The 23,507-nt window shown below is 45.5% G+C and overlaps 2 protein-coding genes and 2 non-coding genes across 5 annotated transcripts in view; 2 read left to right on the forward strand and 2 right to left on the reverse strand.

Moving 5' to 3' along the window:
• LOC144502648 (uncharacterized) overlaps nucleotides 1–23,507 on the reverse strand; it is a 217,417-nt gene that overhangs the window by 31,800 nt on the left and 162,110 nt on the right. The gene's annotated exons all lie outside the window — the stretch shown is intronic.
• The window catches only part of sxph (saxiphilin), a 100,424-nt gene that overhangs the window by 10,103 nt on the left and 66,814 nt on the right, over nucleotides 1–23,507 (forward strand). For both annotated transcript variants that reach the window (XM_078226824.1, XM_078226825.1), the window contains exons 2-4: nucleotides 3,005–3,168; nucleotides 4,759–4,858; nucleotides 6,633–6,809. In XM_078226824.1, the coding sequence (XP_078082950.1) occupies nucleotides 3,005–3,168; nucleotides 4,759–4,858; nucleotides 6,633–6,809 (441 nt within the window). The remainder of the gene's footprint in view (nucleotides 1–3,004; nucleotides 3,169–4,758; nucleotides 4,859–6,632; nucleotides 6,810–23,507) is intronic.
• trnat-ugu (transfer RNA threonine (anticodon UGU)) lies at nucleotides 2,120–2,192 on the forward strand. The gene has a single exon. It is a non-coding gene; the product is annotated as a tRNA-Thr (tRNA).
• Nucleotides 8,139–8,328, reverse strand: LOC144503239 (U2 spliceosomal RNA). Its single transcript, XR_013499459.1, has one exon. It is a non-coding gene; the product is annotated as a U2 spliceosomal RNA (small nuclear RNA).

A 23,507-nucleotide genomic window follows, 5' to 3' on the forward strand; every position in this document is an offset into this window, starting at 1 on the left:
GGATATTGAATTTGATGATCAGCCATGATCAAAATGAATGGCGGGGTAGGCTCGAAGGGCCGAATGGCCTACTCCTGCTTCGGGTTTCTGTGTTTCTATGCTGGGTTTAAATGACTGCCATTCCTTCCAAAAACAAAAGGCTGCATTCAGTGGCACTGTAAGTCATGGTCAGAATGGATATGATTGGGTAATTCCCCCATCAATCACACCTGGAGACTGCATTGCTGTAAATCACTTGGGTTGAATGAATCGCATAATGTGAGTTATGTGGTTTTCTCCCACTCACTGTATTGTGCTGGATAAATCCTATTGTGGTTGGGGGGGGGAGGGGTTTGCTGTCATTTCAGATCTGGTTTAGAAATTTTCAACTTCTGCCCCATCTCCAACTCCTCAATATCAACCCTTCCATAATTGGTGGGATGGAGGGGGTTAAAAAGTGAAATGCATGGAAGGTGAACCCAGCCTGCCATGCACAGGATTTTTGCCATTTATTTGCTGTTTGACATTGGGATGTCTGATTGACAAGCTTATTAACATTGGCCCGTAAAATCCTGTGCTTCTGCTGTGCAGGTGACCCAAAGTTCAGCAAGCCCAACAGGCAATAAAGGCTAGAGTCACTGGCTCAGCAGGCTTTCCACTATTACAGCACTGCTGGTGGGCTAAGAAGAGCAGGAATGCTTCTAGCACCGACTTAATTAAGTCCGAAGCTACCTCCAGTCTCCCACTCACCCCACAGCCCAGTCTCTCCACCCCTCAGACCCAATATCTTCCCCTCCCTAACCCTGATCTCTTCCATTCTCCTGCCCAATCCTCCCCTCCCCCCAGCTGAAATCTCTAACCTCTTCCCCAACCCTGATCTCCTCGTTCCCCCAGCCCCGAACTGCCCTCCTCCCAACCCCCATCACCAACCTCGCACTCAGGATTTCACCCCATCCCTCACTCCCAATCACTTGCTCCATCGGGGTAAGATCTCTCTCTCCTCCCCCCAGTTCCATTCCCCCACCAACATGATCTCCTGCTCCTCCTTACTTGCCCGCCCTGCCGAATGCTGACCTCTCCTCCTCCTAATTGTCAATTCTCTCCCTTCTCCTGGTCTTGTGTTCATTTCCCCATCCTACTGATCTGTCACCAAATATCCCCAATGACCCATAGCTCTTGCTGCTAGTTCTTCATTCTGCCTACCATCAGGCTGTCCATTTGGCTGCCTGCCAGGTTGGGGGAGCTGCAAGATATTAATGTGGCCCCACCATTAAGATCAGTAGGAATTTTACATTCCTGACCTTTCCGGGTTCTTTGTCTGTTTTCCCGCTTTTCCACACGCTCCTTGGAATTGCTGGCACAGACATGATGGGCTGAATGGCCTCTTTCTGTGCCATAATGTTTCTATGAATTCTATGGTTCTGTGAGGTTAATACTGACACACTGGCCTCAATAGTGTGTCAATTCTCACTCCAAAACGAAAATTGGTTCTGCACTGAATGGTTGGTTTCAAGGACAGAACCACTTAATTTTAATAACCCAATGCTGGCAAATAAATATAATATTTCTGACTGTCTTTAAAAAGATACTGTACACATGAACCAATAGACCAGACTTGACATAGGCAAATGAATAGTAAGCTCGATTGCTGAGTGTAAGGACCCACTTTATGCATATCAGTGTTTTTAACCTTGGCAAAAGTTTTGGACTGGACAAAAAGTGAGATCTCCACAAAAAGTGAGAGCCAGACTGTCTCAACTTTTAAATCAGGTCACACTTATTGGCATGGGGAGGTGGTGGTTGAGTGATATTGTCACTGCAATGCTCAGGGGACCTGGGTTTGAATCTCAGAACGGCAGATGGAATTTGAATTCAATAAAATTCTGGAATTAGAAATCTAATGATGACCGTGAAACCATTGTCGTAAAAACCCATCTGGTTCAATAATGTTCTTTAGGGAAGGAAATTTGTTTCAAGTTCATTTATTAGTGTCACAAATAGGCCTACATTAACACTACAATGAACTTACTGTGAAAATCCCCTCGTCGCCACACTCCGGCACCTGTTCGGGTACACTGAGGGAGAATTTAGCATGGCCAATGCACCTAACCAGCGCATCTTTCAGACTGTGGGAACATTTGGCTCTATTGCTCAGTGGTTAGAGCACTGGTCTTGTAAACCAGGGGTCGCGAGTTCAATTCTCGTTGGAGCCTGTAGGCAAAATTTAGGGCGGCATGATGGCACAGTGGTTAGCACTGCTGCCTCACAGTGCCAGGGACCCGGGTTCAATTCCCGGCTCGGGTCACTGTCTATGTGGAGTTTGCACGTTCTCCCCATGTCTGCGTGGGTTTCCTCTGGGTGCTCCAGTTTCCTCCCAGTCCCACAGTCCAAAGATGTGCGGGTTAGGTGGATTGGCCATGCTAAATTGCCCCGTAGCGTCAGGGGGAATAGCAGGGTAAATGTATGGGGATAGGGCCTGGGTGGAATTGTGGCCGGTGCAGACTTGATGGGCCGAATGGCCTCCTTCTGCACTGCTGGATTCAGTGAAAACTGGAACACCCAGGGAAATCCACGCAGACACGGGGAGAACGTGCAGACAGTGACCCAAGCCGGGAATCGAACCCGGGTCGCTGACGCTGTGAGGCAGCAGTGCTAACCACTGTGCCATTGTGCTGCCCTAAATTTTGCCTACAGGCTCCAGCGAGAATTGCCACAATACTGTGCCACCATGCCACCATGGTCTGGCCTACATGTGACTCCAGATCTATAGCAATGTGCTTGATTCTTAAATCCCCTCTAAAATGGACAATTCAAGTGCAATTAGGGATGGGCAATAAATGCAGGCCTAGCCAGTGAATGCCCACATCCTGTAAATAAATTTTTAAAATGCTCCAGCTTCCATCTCTATGATTTCTATCTCACCACTTTCTCTATCTCACCTCCATCTCTATCTCACCACTTCAGATCCATTTTGAATTGAGTCGCTAAGCTTTTCCTGATGTAAATACTTGTTTTGAACTTGCAGCAAAGAAATTCAGGTGGTGCAACTTATCAGAGATGGAACAGAGAAAATGTGCTGAACTTTCCAAGGCACTCCAAGCAGTGTTACCTCCCACAACAAAGAATTCATTCACAAAGTTGTCATGCATTAAAGCACACAATATAAAGGATTGCATCAAGAAGATACGGGTAAGGAAGGAAAGATCAATTGTGAGGCCATTGTTAGAATGTAACCAGTGATAACAATGGATCTGTTGTAATGTGACCAATGGTAACAAGCTGTAAGTGTCAGCTGACCCAGTAAACCATGTAACCAATGACAGAATGATGTGCTGATCAGATGACCTGCTGACTCAGTACAAATTGGAACCTGTTGGGGATTGTGGGGAGCTTGGAATGGCCCAGGGTGAAGTCTCAAGTTTGGAGTAATGACATTTCTTTATTAAACCTTTTCTTTGATTTATAAGTTGGAGTAAGTTTTGTTATATTTTTATTGTCTACATTTGACGAGTTCCTTCTGGATGAACAGCCATCAGTTCATGTTTCCTTAATAAAGTATTTATATGTGACATCTTATAAAATGTTTTACAATGCTGCACATAAAACAACTTATTTTTGTAGATGGCGACTGTCATAATGAAGCAATCTAGTTCAAAGAGTCTACAATCCTCCTACCTAAGAAAGGATATACTTGCCGTAGAGGGAGTGCAGCAGAGGTTCACTAGGCTGATACCAGGGTTGGCGGGACTGTCCTATGAGGAGAGATTGGTCTGACTGGGCCTACATTCACTAGAGTTTAGAGGATGAGAGGAGGTCTGATTGAAACGTACAATATTCTGACAGGGCTGGACAGACCAGATGCAGGGAGGACGTTTTCCCTGATTGGGGAATCTAGAACCAGGGGGCACAGTCTCAGGATACAGGGTAGACCATTTAGGACTGAGATGAGGAAATATTTCTTCAATCAAAGAGTAGTGTGCCTGTGGAATTCTATACCACTGAAGGCTGTGGAGACCGAGTCACTGAATGTATTCAAGAAAGAGATCGATAATTTTAAAAGATTTTAATGGCTTCAAGGGGTATGGGCTACATGGCATTGAGATCGAGGATCAACCATGACGATATTGAATGATGAAGCAGGCTCGAAGGACTGAATGGCCTACTCCTGCTCCTAGTTTCTATGTTTCTAAGTAAAGATCTCAAAAACAACAAAGAGATGAGTGTCCGGTTACTCTTCTCTTGGTGGTGCTTGACTCGATGAATGTTGGTCTGGACAGTGGAAGGAACTTCCTTCACCTCTCCAAATGGCACCATTGAATCTTTAACTTTCACTGGAAACAGGTAGATGGCAGGTTTGTCCATGGCACAGCTGAAGGATGGCATCTCCAACAACATCGCACTCTGTCAAGTACTGCCTAAAGTGTCATCTTAGATTATCTCTTCAAGCCATGGAGTGGGGTTTGAATCCACAATCTTTTAACAGAAGCAGAAGTGCCACACATTGAACGATGACTGATATCAATGAAATTTTCCAGTTGCTCGGACATAGTGGGTTAGAAATTGGCTTCAGGCCTCAGGTGGTGACACAAAATGGAAAGCATCTGATCGGCCACCCATTATATGTAGGGCCTGATACTCAGTCCCATTGACTGGAATGGAATTAAATAACAGGTGCTGCGTATGTGGTCAATCTGATACGGCCCAATTTGCATCACTTCTCAAGACAAATCACTAGCCAAATGGCTTCTAAAAAGAGTAAACAAACTATATGTTTTGCAGGGAAACAAGGCAGATGCCATTTCATTAGATGCCGGTGACGTCTACACTGCTGCAAAATTTTATGATCTCACTGTTGTGGCAAAAGAAATGTATCAGGATGGTGAGTATCTGTAGTTAATAGAGCTGGCAAGTTTCAGCTCGCTGAGCTCTTGCAGTACTGTGGCCGGAATTCTCTGGTCTCGCCCACCCCGCTCCCACTGCCAGTGACACCAGAGAATTTGGCACTCGGCCAAATCTCCATTCCCTGCAGTGGGACCGGAGAATCCCAGCCGCGGGTGGGGTTGGAGAATCTGTATCTATACCCTGCATACAGTGAGGGTGAACTCTATTCAATATCTAATACACAGAATTTTCCACTCCCTGTATAGTCAGGGTGGGTTCTGCAGTATCTATAATAGGCAGTGGTCCATACTCCTAACTCCATTCCTAACTACTGATTCCATCCCTTGCCTGGACAACAGTCTGAGGTTAAGCTAGCCTATTCATTACTTTGTTGTCACATTTGATCTTTGTGATAAGTTTCCAATATCATATTTGTGTCATTTCTAATATCGCTCATTTCCACCTTCGTAACATTTCTTGACTTTGCTTGTGTCTCAGCTCACCTGATACTGGAATCCTCATCCATGCCTTAGCTACTTTTCGATTTGAATATTCCAATTCAGATTTATATCAGATCAGACATGATCTTATTGAATGGCGCGCAGGCTCGAGGGGCTGAATGGCCTATATGTTTGTATGCATGTAATGCACTTCTGGCTGGTCTCCCGCATTCTACCCACTGCAAACTTGAAGTCATCTGAAAACTTTGCTGCCCGTGTCTTCATTGCAGCAAGTTTTGTTGGCCTATCATCTCTGTGCTTGCTGACTTTAATTGACTCTTGTCAAGCAATGCTTTGATTTTAAAATTCTCAGCCTTGTTTTCAAATCCCTCCATGGTCTCACTCCACTTTACTTCTGTGCATCCTCCAGCTCCACAAAGGGGAGATGATGGCGTTTTTGTATTATCACTGGACCAGTATTCCAGAGACATAGGGTACTGCATTGTTCAAATCCCACTTCAGCAGATGGCGAAACTTGAATTCAATTAAAATAAGCTGGAATTTAAAGTCTATAATGATGACCATGAAACCATTGTCGTAAAAGCCCATCTGGTTCATTAATGTCCTTTAGGGAAGGAAATCTGCCGTCTTTACCTGGTCTGGCCCACATGTGACTCCAGACCCACAGCAATAACTCTTAACTGCCCTCTGAAATGGCCCAGCAAGCCACTCAGTTCAAGGGACAATTAAGGATGGGCAATAAGTGCTGGCCCAGCGATGCCCATATCCAGTTAATAAAAAAAACCTCCAAGGTATCTGTGCTCCTCTAATCCTGATTTCTTGCGCATTCCCAATTATAATTGCTTCACCATTGGTGGCTGTGCCTTCAGTTGCCTGGGCCCCAAGCCCTCTCTACCTCACTTTCCTTCTTTAAGACACTTCTTTGAGCAAGTTTTTGGTCATCTGACCTAATATATCCCCATGTGCCTCAGTGTCACACCTTGTTTTATAATTCTCCTGTGAAGCGGCTTGGGGCGTTTCATTACATTAAACGCTCTATATAAATGTAAGTTGTTGTTCCATGCTTTATTTCTAGTTTTGGTCTGGGAAAAATATCACACTGAGCAACAGTTAATTAAAACACGTCCAAATCTAAACCCAGACTGAGCCTGACTTATGAGGGTTTGATATCAGCATCGAGTAAGAAAATATTTCATCAACCATTTCCAATATACAGAAATTCCTTCCCCTCACGCAAAGAACATACAGGATTTTAGCTGTCAATCTTATAGTCTGACATTTAACTATCTTCTTTCCTGTTCTGTCTGCAAGGAGGTTGTTTGTATTCTGTGGCAGTCGTGCGAAATGAAAGCCTGGATATTCGGCAGCTAAGAGGAAAGAGAAGCTGCCACAATGGTGCTAGACGAACAGCAGGCTGGAACATTCCCCTAGGATTCCTGCTATCTCGGAATTACCTCCACTGGCACGAGAATCAAACTGTGATCGAAGGTAACCCACTTTCCAGTGTTTGAATTTGAAGGATGGATTATCTGCTCCTGAGACATGCACTGACCAGGAGGTTTCCAGGCTGGTGCTGGGCTGTGTTGAATTAGCTGTAGTAAAAGTGAGAAAATGCTCCTGATCACCCGTGTGTGATCTTTGCTGCAGAATCCTTTTAAAGTTGGTATCGTATTGAAGTCTACAGAAAATAACATCTTTTAACTGTGACTGAGGCGTGTTAAAGTCTGCATTGCATCCATTTGTTTTTTCCTTTATGTCTTTCGAATGGGACAGTCAAAGACACATTGCCTGGAAAGTCCAGACCAATTTGCTTTAAACCTTTCATAGTGACCTGACACCTGATGCTATTAAAAGTCTACATTCACTCAAGGCAAATAGTGGGTCGTCAGTCTTCAACTTCAAGGAGTAGGACACACTCTTGTACTGTTTGCATTGCTCCATACCGTGTTGTTTAATCCGAGCGAAAACATTTCTTTAAGTTTCAGTCTTAAATGTGGACCTTGAATTTTAGTCCCAGGATTGCATTTGCAGTACTCCTGTAGTGTCGATGCCAACTACTTCACTCTATGTACAGAAAGTTGATCTTCCTCTACACTCTAGCTATGACTGTAGCACTACATTTTGCACCCTCTCCTTTCCTTCTCTATGAACGGTATGCTTTTTCTGTATAGCGCGCAAGAAACAATATTTTTCACTATCTACGAATACACACCACAATAATAAATCAAATCAAACTGAGTACACATTTGGAGTCAGGATCTGCTAATTAAGGCTGTCATTTGGGATTTGCACCTTACACCAAGATCTAGTGTAAATGCCCCTGTACTTTATTTATAAGGGCACATTTTCCACATGGACATTTGTAGGACTTACCCTCACCCATTCTGCCCAAATAATATTACAATTATTATTCCCTGGTGGGCAAGGATACACTTAGCACAACTTTTTTTAAAAATCCAATTCAATCAAGTCCAATTCAGAGTCTCAGCAAGTGAGACATTCCCGATCCAAGCTGACAAGACAGGGCTCTCACCTCCTGTCTTGGGCTTGATCTACATGAGAGTTTTAACAACACCAGGTTAAAGTCCAACAGGTTTATTTGGTAGCAAATACCATTAGCTTTCGGAGCGCTGCTCCTTCGTCAGATAGAGTGGAAATCCATCAGATGGATTTCCACTCCATCTGACGAAGGAGCAGCGCTCCGAAAGCTAATGGTATTTGCTACCAAATAAACCTGTTGGACTTTAACCTGGTGTTGTTAAAACTCTTACTCTGTTTACCCCAGTCCAACGCCGGCATCTCCACATCTTGATCTACATGATCCAAGCTGATTGGAGTAGGCATTGCACCTCCTCCAAGACTTGAGCTCATTTGCATCTTAGCCAAAAGGCCGAGATGCCGCTTTTAAAAATTGCTTCAAATGAAGCTAAAATGTAACCTAATGACTTCAACCAAGTGCAGCCTGTCCATACTACACTTGATCTTAGCCAAAAGGCTGAGAAGCGATACACTTAGCACAACTTTTTTTTATTTCAAAAATATACTTTATTTATTTAAAAAAACTCAAATAAGACATTGCAAATGACAGATCCAAAAGTTACAAACAGTGCAAAAAATGAATCATTTTTACCCTACAATACAGTGCTTATTTACAAAACATTACATTTCATTACTTAAAACTATGTACATCATCAGAGTTTACTGTGTGCCGTTATTTTTCAGATTGGCACACAGTTACGCAGGCCGAGGGTATTCTGCAGTTATCGGGCCCTCGGTCTGCCTCGGTTGAGACGCTTTACACGGTGGCCTTTCCCCATTGTGCCTTTGCGGCGGCTGCCCCAAGCTTGAGCGCGGGACGCTGGGACCTCAGGGACTGAGCATGTAGTCCTGGACCTTGGAATGTGCCAGTCTGCAACACTCGGTCGAGGACAGTTCTTTCAGCTGGAAGATCAGCAAGTTTCGGGCGGACCAAAGCGCGTCCTTCACCGAGTTGATGACCCTCCAGCAGCAGTTGATATTTGTCTCGGTGTGCGTCCCTGGAAACAGCCCGTAGAGCACGGAGTCCTGCGTCACCGAGCTGCTCGGGACGAACCGCGACAAATACCACTGCATCTCACTCCAGACCTTCTTTGCAAAGGCACATTCCACAAGGAGGTGTGCGACCGTCTCATCAGCACCGCAGCCGCTTCGAGGGCAGCGTGCGGTGAGGTTGAGACCTCGGGCGTGCATAAAGGATCTGACGGGGAGTGCCCTTCTCACCACCAGCCAAGCCAGGTCTTGGTGCTTGTTTGTAAGTTCTGGTGATGAAGCATTCTGCCAAATGACATTTCACTTAGCACAACTTTTTTTTAATACTTTTCCAATTCAATCAAATCAAATCCAATTCAGAGTCTCAACAAGTTGAGACATTTCAGATCCAGGCTGACAAGACAGGGCGAGCGACCAAACCACCCTGTCCTGGGCCTGATCTACATGAGCCAAGCTGATTGGAGAAGGGGGAGGTTCCTCCTCCAAGACTTGAGCTCATTTGCATCTTAGCCAAAAGGCCGAGATGCCGCTTTAAAAATTGCTTCATATGAAACATATGAAGCTTCAGTGTAACCTAATGACCTCGACCAAGTGCGGCCGACCATGGGCGGCCGACCATACTACACTTGATCTTAGCCAAAAGGCACTTAGCACAACTAATCCAACAGGGAGGCAACATATAGCTGCATGCAGATGTCATCACATTTTATTTATGCTCTTCATAACAAGCATAACATCTTGTTATGTTGAGTCTCAACATAACAAGATGTAAAAGATTCCACAACATTATTTTGAAGAAGTGCAGGGGTCCCGGACAACATTTATCCTTCAACAACACTTATCCCTCAACAACACTTAAAAACAGATTATCCAGTCATTATCACTTTGCAATTTGTGTGACCTCACTGAGTGCAAATTGCTGTGCTGTTTCTCCGCATTATAAATATGCCTGTACTTCAAAAAGCATTTCATTGGCTGTAAAGTTCTTTGGTACACACTGAGATCATGAAAGACAATGGCTAGGATTTTCATGGCGAAAGGTGCAGAGAATAGAGCAGAAGTTCCAAAATGGCTTCTACACCAGTGGGATTTCCCCGCTCAATTGTCCCTGCTCCCTGCCAGTGACATAACAGGAATGTCGGCTTTAAAAGTGTCAATCTCCATTTACATCAATTTCAATCTCATTATCAGGTCTTTATGCCTGATTTTGTTTTCATTTGTGGGACATGGGTGTCACTGGCTGGCTTATTGCCCATCCCCAGTTGCCCTTGGAGGGCATTTGAGAGTCAATCACATTGCCATGGCTCTGGAGTCTCCACACTTTCAATTGCCTCCCACGATGTGAACAGAGCCCGCTGGAGCTGCATAGCTGGTTACAAGCCCCGGGGCAAGTGCCAGGGGGCAGGATCCTGGGGGAAGTGATGAGGAAAATGCCAGGGAGAGTGCGAGGGTGGGGGTATTCCTTAGGGGTGGGGAAGAGGGTAGTTTCTGTGAATGTGGGGGAAGCTCTGTATTGGTGGTGGAGGGGAGGGGGGTAGTTTCGCAGGGTGCAGGGGTGAGGGGGGTGTTCTGTGGTGGAGGTTGAGAGTTCAGTTGGGGGGGGGGGGGCGGTGAGGAGTTCCATGCGTGAGTCTTTTTTTTATTTTGATCATTCAAAAGCCTAAATTGTTTGAGGGATGGGCCCAATCAGAGCCCGCCCTGCCAGCATGACACTGTGACACCCGCCCCATCCATTGTTTTTCACAGAGTGTTTGAAAATATGGCAGGAAAACCCGGCAAGGCAGCCATTGGGCTTCTCTCTGCCTTTCCCGCCCGAGCCAGCACTTTGAAAAAAATTGGAAAAATCCAGCCAACATATGCAGATTCTTCCTTTCAGTAAAAGGCCAATTTTCCAGAGTTATGCCATCAACAGGGACTTGGACACTTTGGGAAATCACAGGCCAGGCTCCCAGCAGATAACACAAACTTGGAAAATTGCCCCCTTGGACAAGTTTTGCTTTTACTTGTGCTCCCGTTTACTCCTTGGAGAAATTTATAATCCTTGATTTTGTCTTCCGTATTTTAATTCTAGTCTTTTTAGGCATCTCCTTTTACAAAATTAATGTTATTAAAAAGGGTAGATGTGCTATTTTTGTTCACATACAGCCCACTTTGACACAAGGCACAACAAGTTGAGAGTTTCAAGTTACAACATCTGTTCCATGAGTTATACATCCAGGATTCTTTTACTGTTACAGATAATTGTAATTTAATTTTAGGTTGGCAGACAGGAAACAAAGAGTACGAATAAACAGGTCTTTTTCCAAATGGCAGACAGTGACTAGTGGGGTACCGCAGGAATTAGTGCTGGGACCCCAGCTATTGACATTATATATTAATGATTTAGATGAGGGAACTAAATGTAATATCTTCGAATTTGCAGATGACACAAAGCTGGGTTGGAGGGTGAGCTGTGAGGAGGATGCAGAGATGCTTCAGCGTGATTTGGACAAGCTGAGTGAATGGGCAAATATATGGCAGATCCAGTATAATGTGGATAAATGTGAGGTTATCCACTTTGGTAGCAAAAACAGGAAGTCAGATTATTATCTGAATGGCTATAGACTGAGAGAGGGGAATGTGCAATGAGACTTGATGTCCTCCTACACCAGTTGCTGAAGGTATGCATACAGGTGCAGCAAGCGGTGAAGAAGGCAAATGGTATGTTGGCCTTCATAGTGAGAGGATTTGAGTATAACCGCAGGGATGTTTTGCTGCAATTATACAGGGCCTTGGTGAGGCCACATCTGGAATATTGTGTGCAGTTTTGGTCTCCCTTTCTGAGAAAGGTTGTTCTTGCTATAGTGGGAGTGCAGCAAAAGTCACCAGACTGATTCCTGGGATGGCGGGACTGCAGAGGAGAGATTCAGTTGGTTGAGTCGATTGAGACGGTAGCACAGCGGTTAGCACTGCTGCCTCATAGCGCCAGGGACCCATATTCAATTCTGGCCTCAGAACTTCATCATAGGACCTTAGGATTTGGGAACAGGAGTAGGCCATTCGGCCCTTCAAGCCTGTTCTGCTATTTGATAGGATCGTAACTGATCTGGTTGTGTTCGAAATGCCACTTTCCTGTCTGACCTCATAATTCTTGATTTCCTGGTCTATCAAAATCCTGTCTAATTCTGTCTTGAATAGATTCAATGACCCAGCCTCCACGGCTCTTTGGGGAAGAGAATTCCAAACACTAACGATCCTGAGAAAAAAGATATCGTCTCAACTCTGTGTTAAAGGGAGACCTTGGGGGAGATTCACTGGCCGCATCACCGATGGCAGGAATCCCGATTGCCGAATCAGGTGTCGGGGCTGGAAGTGGGATTCCCATTGGGCATGAGGGCTATCGGGATTCACCAGACCCGACCCACCCTGCCAGCCCCAACCAGACTCCCCCCAGAGTGGGTGGCAAGCCAATTATTATGCAAACCCATTAATTGTAATTAGCGGTTTGACAGCCCATTCACCAGCTCCCTCAGTCGGAATTGCACCAGGTGGGTTTAGGTACTGGTCATCACCAACGTGGACACCAGGATCCAGGGTAGCACCACCAGCCACTCATGGGCATCCTCCCTCCCATTACTCAAATCACAGGTCACTCCCCCTCACCACACCATGCAGGCATGAGGGTGACCCAACCCGATCCCCCCCTCAGCCCCCCTCTGCCCTCAGACACTCACTCAGGCCACCCTCCCCCCTCCAACTCCCCACAGGTCCACTCAGCCCGCTTCCCACTCAGACCCCCCAGTCAGCTCCCCTCTCCCCTCAGACTCACCACTCAGCTCCCTCCCTGCTCAGACCCACCAGTCAGCTGCCATCTCCCCTCCGAAATCCCCCCACTCAGCCCCCTCCCTGCTCAGACCTGCCAGTCAGCTGCTCACTCCCCTCCGAAACCCCCCATTCAGCCCCCTCCCTACTCAAACCTGCCAGTCAGCTGCCCACTCCCCTCCGAACCACCCCCACTCAGCCCCCTCCCTACTCAGACCTCCCACAGCCTCCCTCCCCACCCTAACTCCAATCAGTCCCCCTGCCCTCAGACCTTCCACTGTGCCCCTCCCCAATCAGACCCCCTACTCAGCCTCCTCCCCCACCAGACCCCACTAAGCCCCCCTCTCCCTCTTTGACCCCCCATTCAAGCCCACATTTAGGCCACATTCCTTGGCAATGTCAACGATGCACTACCCCTGGCACCCTGGCACTGACGCCCTAGCCTGGCACTTTAGGCCCTGGGGGGGGGGGGGGGGGGAGGTGGTCAAGGAGGTACGTTCAGTGATAATTTGCCCCTCTGCCACTGCCAGACTGCAGAGGATGGGTCCCACAAGGCTCCTGGGGGTTCGGTGGGCTCGGGCTGTGAGAAAAGGGTTGACCTTTGCCACTGTCCCCCAGGATGGGGGTCATTTGGCTGGGTTGCCCCTTCTAGACCTGGCAGACCTGAAGCTCACCTTTGATGGTGATTTCATGGTGATTTCAGACAGCCCTGTCAGCTGTGGAAATTTTGAAATGACCAGGTCACTTTAATCTCCATGCCCCCGGTCATCTGGCAGCCTTTAATATCAGGGCAGCACTCCATTCTGCAGCAGACCTTTCACTGTGTCAGAAGCTGAAGGTGAGAGCAGACCCCTTTGAAGCCCTCTGTCAGAGAGATGTCAATTTCACATGGGGAGAGGACTCGATTCTGCGCAGCTGTGCATTCAGCCCCAATGTATTCACATAGCTTTGAATTTTCTGAGGCTTCCTAGCAAGCTGAAACCTTTGAACCCCTCTCTATTCCATTGGAAACCTTTGATCTCTGTCGATTTCAAAGTGCATTGCTTTGAAAGCGGGTTCCATTGATAGCTTGATGGATTTCTACTCAGGTTCCAGTTTATTTGCATTTCCTTTCACGCTTGAATGCATCTCACCACTATTCCTAACTGCAATGTTGACATTGACTCTAAGCCTGATTGACAGCTTTGGTTTCTTCAAAGAGAGTAAGTGGGAATTTCCCCATTTTCAGCAGGTGGGAAAGGGGGCAGAGAATCCAGCGGATGTCCCCAAAATGCCTTTATGCCAGCTGGATTTCCTGTTGACATAGTTCCCACCCTCCACGAAAAATATAGTGTGGTTCCTGCCATGAAAGGTTGGGAATTCCATTACTATACAATTAAATATCATTAGCGGGCTTCCCCACTGTATTGTCACACCCCCATATAAGGAAACCCCCCATGTCATGTTGGTGGGGTTTAACAACAGGTTTGGACCGATGGGGTCTAGCGAATGGTCTGCACTGGGGACGTACAGATGAGTTTAGCCCCCAAGGGGGAGAGGGTCATACACAGGCAGTACTCCTGGCAACTGTCCCTTGGCTTTCTTGTGTTTGTCCTGATGAGTGCAAGCCAAAAAGCTTCAGCTACATGTCTCTTTTTTCAGGAACATTTACTTTTAATGTTTTTGCGAGGGTGTGATGCTTTGATCTGTGCCACATTTTGTATCTGATACTTGACGGAGCGTGATACATTTATGTGGAAATCAGAGAAGCTAGTTACAATTCAGAACAGTTTAATTTTGGCATAGAAGAAGCAAAGCTTGAATTCCGAAGGCAGCGTATTTGTTGAGTACTATCTACACAGTTTTCTGGACCAACATGTTCTGAAACCAACAGGAGAACTGATCATCTTAGATTTAGTCATGAACAATGATACTGTATTAGTTATTACTCTAATGTTGAAGGAACACCTAGGTAACAGTGATTATGATATGATAGAATTCAATATCAGGTTTGAGGAGAAAGATGAGTCGTGAATTAAAATTTAGATTTAGGTAATAAAAACAGAAATGTTGGAAAAACTTAGCAGGTCTGGCAGCATTTTGGAGAGAGAATCAGAGTTAACATTTCAAGTCCAAAATCACTCTTCTTCAGAACTAAGGAGTGGTAGAAATGTGTGGGTTTTATGCTGTTGTAAAAGGGGAGAACGGGCAAGTGGAGCAAAATTGAGGGTCAGGGATAGGTTAGAGGCAGGAAAGATTCATAGAATCCTACAGTGCAGAAGGAGGCCATTCGGCTCATCAAGTCCGCACCGATCATAATCCCACCTAGGCCCTATCCCCATAACCCATGCATTTACCCTGGCTAGTCCCCCTGACAATAAGGAACAATTTAGCATGGCCAATCCATCAAAGCCGCGCATCTTTAAATGACAAAGATGTCATGGAACACGTGGAAGACAAAGGGAGTGGTAATGGTATTGGTATTAAAGTCTAAAGCTTTGGTCCAGAGTAGATGTTGATAGCAGAATAAAGGTCAGAGCTGTCTGAAAGGAAAATAGCAGAATGTGTTAATAGCTGAATAAAGGTCAGCACTGTCTGAAAGCAAAATAGCAGAATGTGTTAATAGCTGAATAAAGGTCAGCCCTCTGAAAGGAAAACATGCAAACAAGATACAGAATGGGAAAAAATTCAAAATTGTGGACATAGTTTGTGGTCTGAAATTGTTGAACTTAATGGGCAGGATTTTCCAGTCGTGCTCGTCCCAATTTTCAGAAAATTCCTCCCAAGGTCAACAGACCTTTGCATGGTTCCTGTGGTGGATGGAACAGGAAAATTCTGCCCAATGTTGAGTCCAGAAGGCTGTAATGTGTCTGGTTGGAAGATGAGGTGCTGTTCCTCCAGCTTGAGTTGGGCTTCACTGGAACATTGTAACAGGCCAAAGACAGAAATGTAGGCATGGGAGCAAGATCGTGAACTGAAATGGCAGATGACAGGAAAGTTGGGGTCATGCTTGTGGACTGAGCGAAGGTGTTCCACAAAGTGGTCGCCCAATCTGCATTTGGTCTCCCCAACGTGGAGTAGACCACGTTGTGCACAGCACATACAGTAGACTAAATTGAAAGAAGTACAAAAAAATTGTTGCTTCACCTGGAAGGAGTGTTTGGATTTTAGACTTTAATAAATCATTGCCACTTTCTTTCGTCTTGTGTTCCAAGACACCTTTATCATTTAATCTCTCTTGCCTCTAACCTATCCCTGGTGTTCTATTTTGCCCGACTTTCCCCTCCCCCTTTTACAACAGCATAAAATCCATTACATTTCTACCTCTCTCCCACCCCAAAGAGAAAAGTTAGATAGATAAACCAAGAAGCTACAGGTTAATCAGTCTAATGTGAGTTATGGAGAAACTACTAGAATCTGTTACAGACTGAGCATTTGGAAAAACGATACAATCAGTGAGGGACGGAGATTTTTAAAATGTAAATCATATCTCGAAAACCTAGTTGAACTTTGTGGGAAGTCACTAATGAGAAGGTGTCTTTTGATATTATTTATATGGACCTCCAGAGGCATTTGACAAGATTCCTGTAATGACTCAAGAAGCCCGACTGGAAAGGAACATAGTTTATTATAGAATGCAAAGTAAAACCACTACCGTAGTGTACACACATTAGGCTTGCCTGGGACTGCAGTTCAGTAAGCCCAGTCCTGGACATGCCTCATAAAAGGCTTAGGCAATGAGTTCCAGTTGGGGAGGCCATTACTCAACGAGCCCCACAGGGAGATCATTCAGTAATTCTCCATAGACCTCATGGGGGTTATCACAGTCCAATAATCAGTTACTATTAAAGTTTTAAAGTTTATTTATTAATGTCACAAGTAGGCTTACATTAACACTGCAATGAAGTTACTGTGAAAATCATAACAAATATAGAAGTGGATAATGATGGAGACAACACATTGGCTTCAGATGGAAGTTATTAGGAGGCAGAGGGAAAGGATAATAGGTATGTACGCAAGAAAGTAATGTACAACTATTTACTGGAGTTATTTAAAGAGGTAACAGAGAGGGCTGATGAGGGTAACACTGTTAATGTGATGCATATGAACCTACAAAAGGTGTTTAATACAGTGCCACATAACAGACTTGTGAGCAAATTTAGCTCATGGATTAAAAGGGACAACATGGATATGGAAACGGCTGAGTGACAGGAAACAAAGAGTTAATGACTGTTTTTCAGGCTAGAGGAAAGTTTGTAGTGATGTTCTCTAGGGGCCAGTATTGGGACCCTTGCTTTTCCCGATATACATCAATGACCTAGACCTTGGTGTACAGAGCACAGTTTCCGTGTGGGTGGCACAGTGGCTAGCACTGCTGCCTCACAATGCCAAGGACCTGGGTTTGATTCCCGACTTGGGTCACTGTCTATGCGGAATTTGCACATTCCCCCCGTGTCTGCCTGGGTTCCCTCCGGGTGCTCTGGTTTCCTCCCATAGTCCAAAGATTAGGTGGATTGGCCATGCTAAATTGACCCTTCATGTCAGGGGGACTAGCTAGGGTAAATGCATGGGGCTATGGGGAGAGGGCCTGGGTGGGATTGTGGTCAGTGCAGACTCGATGGGCTGAATGGCCTCCTTCTGCAATGTAGGATTCTATGATACAAAGCTCGGAAGCTTTGTGAATATATGGAGAATAGTGTAGAACTTCAAAGAGCCATAGACTTGGTGGAATGAGGGGATGGCCGAGGTGGCAGATAAAGTTCAATGCAGAGAAATGTGAAATGATTCATTTTGGTAGGAAGAATATGAAGAGACAATATAAAATCATAGAATAGAATCATAGAAACCCTACAGTACAGAAAGAGGCCATTCGACCCATCGAGTCTGCACCGACCACAATCCCACCCATATTCCTACATATTTACCCACTAATCCCTCTAACCTACGCATCTCAGGACACTAAGGGCAATTTTATCATGGCCAATCAACCTAACCCGCACATCTTTGGACTGTGGGAGGAAACCGGAGCACCCAGGGGAAACCCACACAGACACGAGGAGAATGTGCAAACTCCACACAGACAGTGACCGAAGCCGGGAATCGAACCTAGGTCCCTGGAGCAGTGAAGCAACAGTGCTAACCACTGTGCTACCGTGCCAATGAAGGGTACAACTCTAAAAGGGGTGCAGGAGCAGAGGGACTTGAATGGATATTTGCATAGATCATTAAAGGTAGCAGAGCAATTAATAAAGCACACTGTATTCTAGGCTTTATTAATAGGGGTATCAAGTACAAGAACAAGAAGTTACATTGAATTTGTACAAGTTATTACTTCAACCTCAGATAGAGCACTGCATTCAGTTCTGGGGGCCGCACTTTATGAAGGATGTGAAGTTATTAGAGAGGGTACAGGAAAGATTCACCAAAATGTTTCCAGGAACGAGGAACTTGAGTTGTGATGATTGGAGAAGTTAGAACTGTTTTCCTTGGAGGAAAGAAGCTTGAGAGGAAATTTGATAAAGATATTCAAAATCACGAGGGATTTGGACTGAGTGGATAGGGAGAAACTGTTCCCACTTGTGAAAGGATTGAGAACAAGAGAGCACAGATTATCAGGAGTATAGACACACAGAGGGACCTGGGTCCACAGATCCTTAAGGGTGGCAGCACAGGTGGAGAGGGTGGTCAAGAAGGCATATGGCATACAAAGAACAAAGAACAAAAAACAGTACAGCACAGGAAACAGGCCCTTCGGCCCTCCAAGCCTGTGCTGCTCCTTGGTCCAACTAGACCAATCGTTTGTATCCCTCCATTCCCAGGCTGCTCATGTGACTATCCAGGTAAGTCTTAAACGATGTCAGCGTGCCTGCCTCCACCACCCTACTAGGCAGCGCATTCCAGGCCCCCACCACCCTCTGTGTAAAAAACATCCCTCTAATATCTGAGTTATACTTCGCCCCTCTCACCTTGAGCACGTGACCCCTCGGGAACGTCACTTCTGATCTGGGAAAAAGCTTCCCACCGTTCACCCTATCTATCCCCTTCATAATCTTGTACACCTCTATTAGATCTCCCCTCATTCTCCATCTTTCCAGGGAGAACAACCCCAGTTTACCCAATCTCTCCTCATAGCTAACACCCTCCATTCCAGGCAACATCCTGGTAAACCTTCTCTGCACTCTCTCTAACGCCTCCACGTCCTTCTGGTAGTGCGGCGACCAGAACTGGATGCAGTACTCCAAATGTGGCCTAACCAGCGTTCTATACAGCTGCATCATCAGACTCCAGCTTTTATACTCTATACCCCGTCCTATAAAGGCAAGCATACCATATGCCTTCTTCACCACCTTCTCCACCTGTGTCGCCACCTTCAAGGATTTGTGGACTTGCACACCTAGGTCCCTCTGTGTTTCTATACTCCTGATGACTCTGCCATTTATTGTATAACTCCTCCCTACATTATTTCTTCCAAAATGCATCACTTCGCATTTATCCGGATTAAATTCCATCTGCCACCTCTCCGCCCAATTTTCCAGCCTATCGATATCCTGCTGTATTGCCCGACAATGCTCTTTGCTATCCACAAGTCCAGCCATCTTTGTGTCATCCGCAAACTTGCTGATTACACCAGTTACACCTTCTTCCAAATCATTTATATGTATCACAAATAGCAGAGGTCCCAGTACAGAGCCCTGCGGAACACCACTGGTCACAGACCTCCAGCCGGAAAAAGACCCTTCGACCACTACCCTCTGTCTCCTATGGCCAAGCCAGTTCTCCACCCATCGAGCCACTTCTCCTTGTATCCCATGAGCCTTAACCTTCTTAACCAACCTGCCATGTGGGACTTTGTCAAATGCCTTACTGAAATCCATATAGACGACATCCACGGCCCTTCCTTCATCAACCGTTTTTGTCACTTCCTCAAAAAAACTCCACCAAATTTGTAAGGCACGACCTCCCTCTTACAAAACCATGCTGTCTGTCACTAATGAGATTGTTCCGTTCTAAATGCACATACATCCTGTCTCTAAGAATCCTCTCCAACAACTTCCCTACCACGGACGTCAAGCTCACCGGCCTATAATTTCCTGGGTTATCCCTGCTACCCTTCTTAAACAACGGGACCACATTCGCTATCCTCCAATCCTCAGGGACCTCACCCGTGTCCAAAGAAGCGACAAAGATTTCCGTCAGAGGCCCAGCAATTTCATCTCTCATCTCCCTGAGCAGTCGAGGATAGATGCCATCAGGCCCTGGGGTTTTGTCAGTTTTAATGTTCCCTAAAAAACCTAACACTTCCTCTCTTGTAATGGAGATTTTCTCTAACGGGTCAACACCTCCCTCCGAGACACTCCCGGTTAACACGCCCCTCTCCTTCGTGAATACCGACCTGCTTCGACTCTCCTACCGACTCTCCTTCGTGAATACCGGCATGCTTGCCTTTATTGGACAGGGCATAGAATATAAAAGTTGGCACATGATGTTGCAGCTGTATAGAACGTTGGTTAGGCCACATTTGGAATACTGCGTCCAGTTCTGGTCGCCACAATACCAGAAGAACGTGGAGGCTTTGGACAGAGTACAGAAAAGATTTACCAGGATGTTGCCTGGTATGGAGGGTCTTAGCTATGAAGAGAGATTGGGTAAACTGGGGTTGTTCTCTCTGGAAAGACGGAGGATGAGGGGCGACCTAATAGAGGTGTATAAAATTATGAAGGGCATAGATAGGGTGAACAGTGGGAAGCTTTTTCCCAGGTCGGAGGTGACGAACACAAAGGGTCACGGGTTCAAGGTGAGGGGGGCAAGGTTCAACACAGATGTCAGGGGGACGTATTTTACACAGAGGGTGGTGGGGGCCTGGAATGCACTGCCAAGCAAGGTGATTGAGGCGGACACGCTGGGATCGTTTAAGACTTATCTAGATAGCCACATGAACAGACTGGGAATAGAGGGATACAAACGAATGGTCTAGTTGGGCACATGAGTGGTGCAGGCTTGGAGGGCCGAAGGGCCTGTTCCTGTGCTGTATTGTTCTTTGTATTTAAAGTAATCAGTAAAAGAAGCAAAAGTGATAGGAGGAGAAACATAATTAAAGTTTATTTATTAGTGCCACAAGTAGGTTTACATTAACAATGCAATGAAGATACTGTGAAAATCCCCTAGTCGCCACACTCCGGCATCTATTTGGGTACACTGAGGGAGAATTTAGCATGGCCAATGCACCTAACCAGCACGACTTTCAAACTGCGGGAGGAAACCAGAGCACCCGGATGAAACCCACGCAGACACATGGAGAACGTGCAGACTTCACAGACAGTGACCCAAAGCTGGGAATTGAACCTGGGCCCCTGGCGCTGTAAGGCAGCAGTGCTAACCACTGTGCCACTTTAATTATGCAGCGAGTGGTTAAGATCTGGAATGTACTGTGGGAGAATATGGGGAAGTTAGTTTCAATCAAAGCATTTAAAAGGGAATTGGACTATTATCTGAAAGAGAAGGATGTGCAGGGTTATGGGGTGAAGGTGGAGGTAGGTGAGTTGCCGATGCAAACATAATGGGGCCATATAGCTTGCTTCTGCACCATAACAATTCTGTGATCCTGTGAAGTTGGCTGGATGTGGCCTGTACCGGGGACCCCACTGTTGGCTATATATGTAAATGACTTGGATGAAGGGATGGAAAAGCATATTGCTAAATTAGGAAGCCCAGCAAATAATGTTGATGGGAGCAGCAAGTTGCAAAGGGACATTATGGATTAGGTGAGTGGATAAATGAAGTTCAATGTGGGAAAATGTGGATCATTGATTTACATCTAAGAAATAGAGATCAGAGTATTTTCTAAATGGTGAGAAGCCAGGAACTGTGGATAAGCAAAGTTAAGGGTTTACCTACAAAAATCACAGAAATCTTGTGGAGAAAAACTAAGAATAATTTCAAAGGTTAATGGAATGTTGGCTTTATCTTAGCAGGACTGGAATACAAAGAGCTATATTACAGCTATACAGTGTTTTGTACAATAACGTGTCCAGTTCTAGGCATTTCAGATTTGCCTAAAAAGATTAAAATACGAGGTCAGTTTGTATAGATTTAGTTTGTATGTAGAAGATTAATGGGTGACCTTCCCTGTGGATCATCACCTTGTTGTCATAGTGGGTCTTGATCTGTCCTACAATCCCTTGAACGATGCCATCGGGAGCTCTTTGCTCCTGGGTCAGGCTGCCTGTGGTGGTAAGGTTGGGGGGTAGGGTGCCAGACAAAATGTGGTCCAAAATGTCCCTAAAGGCAGAACAGGCAATGGAAGAAGACTTAACATCTCACCGGCTGTGAAGGTGGAAGACAGCAATGGCAAGATCTTAGTCATTGGTCATTGTGTCCATGAGTCCTGGTCATTGTGATTTGAACTTGCATCAAAATCTGACCACCAAGCTCGTGATGGCAGCCCAAAGCCCCACATTCAATCAAGTTACATGCAGGCTAAAACCAGGGTCCAGAATGGCAGCAGAGAAGGAAAGAAAAGCGATGCTGCACTCTGGGTCCCACTATCTCATGGGATACCTTTCCCCATGATCCCAAAGATCCGCAGGTTGGAAATCGGCCTGCTCAGTCACATGAAGACCTGTGACAGAAACTTGCAGCTCTGAATAGACCTCATCCTTGAATTGAGAGCCAACTGATGAGTAGGTGATTGAATTGTGGTGTTTAACATCACTTTAAAAAGTTTATCCGCGTGTTTATATCATTGCAGTTTGTGGGACCTTGCTGTGTCCAAATCATTCAATATACATAAAGAATTCCTACAGTGCAGAAGGAGGCCATTTGGCCCATCGGGTCTGCAACAAAAGAGCATCTTACCAGGCCCAACCTCCTACCCTATAACCCTACACATTTACCATGGCTAATCAACACAATTTTTGACACTAAGGGGTAATTTAGCACACACAATCCACCTAACCTGCACATCTTTGGACTGTGGGAGGAAACCGGAGCACTCCGAGGAAACCCACGCAGAAATGAGGAGAACGTGTAAATTCCAGACAGAAAGTCATCCAAGGCAGAAATTGATCCCGGGTCCCTGGCGCTGTGAGGCAGCAGTGCTAGCCACCGTGCCGCCCTTAATTGACTGCTGCATGTGCCTATGTTACAGAGGGTGACTACGCTTCAAAAGTACTTTATTGCTATGAAACATTCTGGGATGCAAAAGATGTTCTATTTGTGAAAATTCCATTGTTATATTAGATAAATAAACTGAATCATTGATGATCTCTTTATAAATTTAGGAAGTAGCATTTTTATTGTACTGTTTAAATTCTGTGGTTGTGCTCAAAGAGTTAAGGGACTATTCACTTTTTGGCCTTTGATGTTGTGCATAGAGCAATGGTGAAGGAGACATTTTCTTTCTCTTGTCAGTTTTCCATCTTGGCAGCAAAAAGGCTCCGAGAGACCAGTGTCGCCAGAGTGTGCTTTTACATAATGTGACTCACTATTGTCTAGGCATAAGTCCAAATGATCCAGATAAAAGCAGTAACAGGCTGTCAAACACATTGAAGATTCCAGCTGGATCAATACTCTGAAACAAACAATGGTGGCTGTTTTGATTTCAATTTTAAGAATACTGCGAATTTTTCCTGCCCAGTTTCCAAATCCATTTTTGCAACATCTATCTTGAAAGTTATGTGAAAGATCCTTGTTGCTGGAATGATGTACAAAGGCTAACTGTACTGTTCCAAATTCCCTGGAAATGGGTACTGGAGTGCAGTGCGTTTCAATTCTTTCTGCACAAAACAACTTGCAATTTTAGAGCACCTGTAAGGCAATGAAACTTCACAGGCTATTAAAGGAGCAGGGAGACGTGCAGAGGAGGAAGGTTTAGGAAGC

The sequence above is a fragment of the Mustelus asterias genome, chromosome 13, assembly GCF_964213995.1.
Source record: "Mustelus asterias chromosome 13, sMusAst1.hap1.1, whole genome shotgun sequence".
Taxonomy (NCBI): domain Eukaryota; kingdom Metazoa; phylum Chordata; class Chondrichthyes; order Carcharhiniformes; family Triakidae; genus Mustelus; species Mustelus asterias.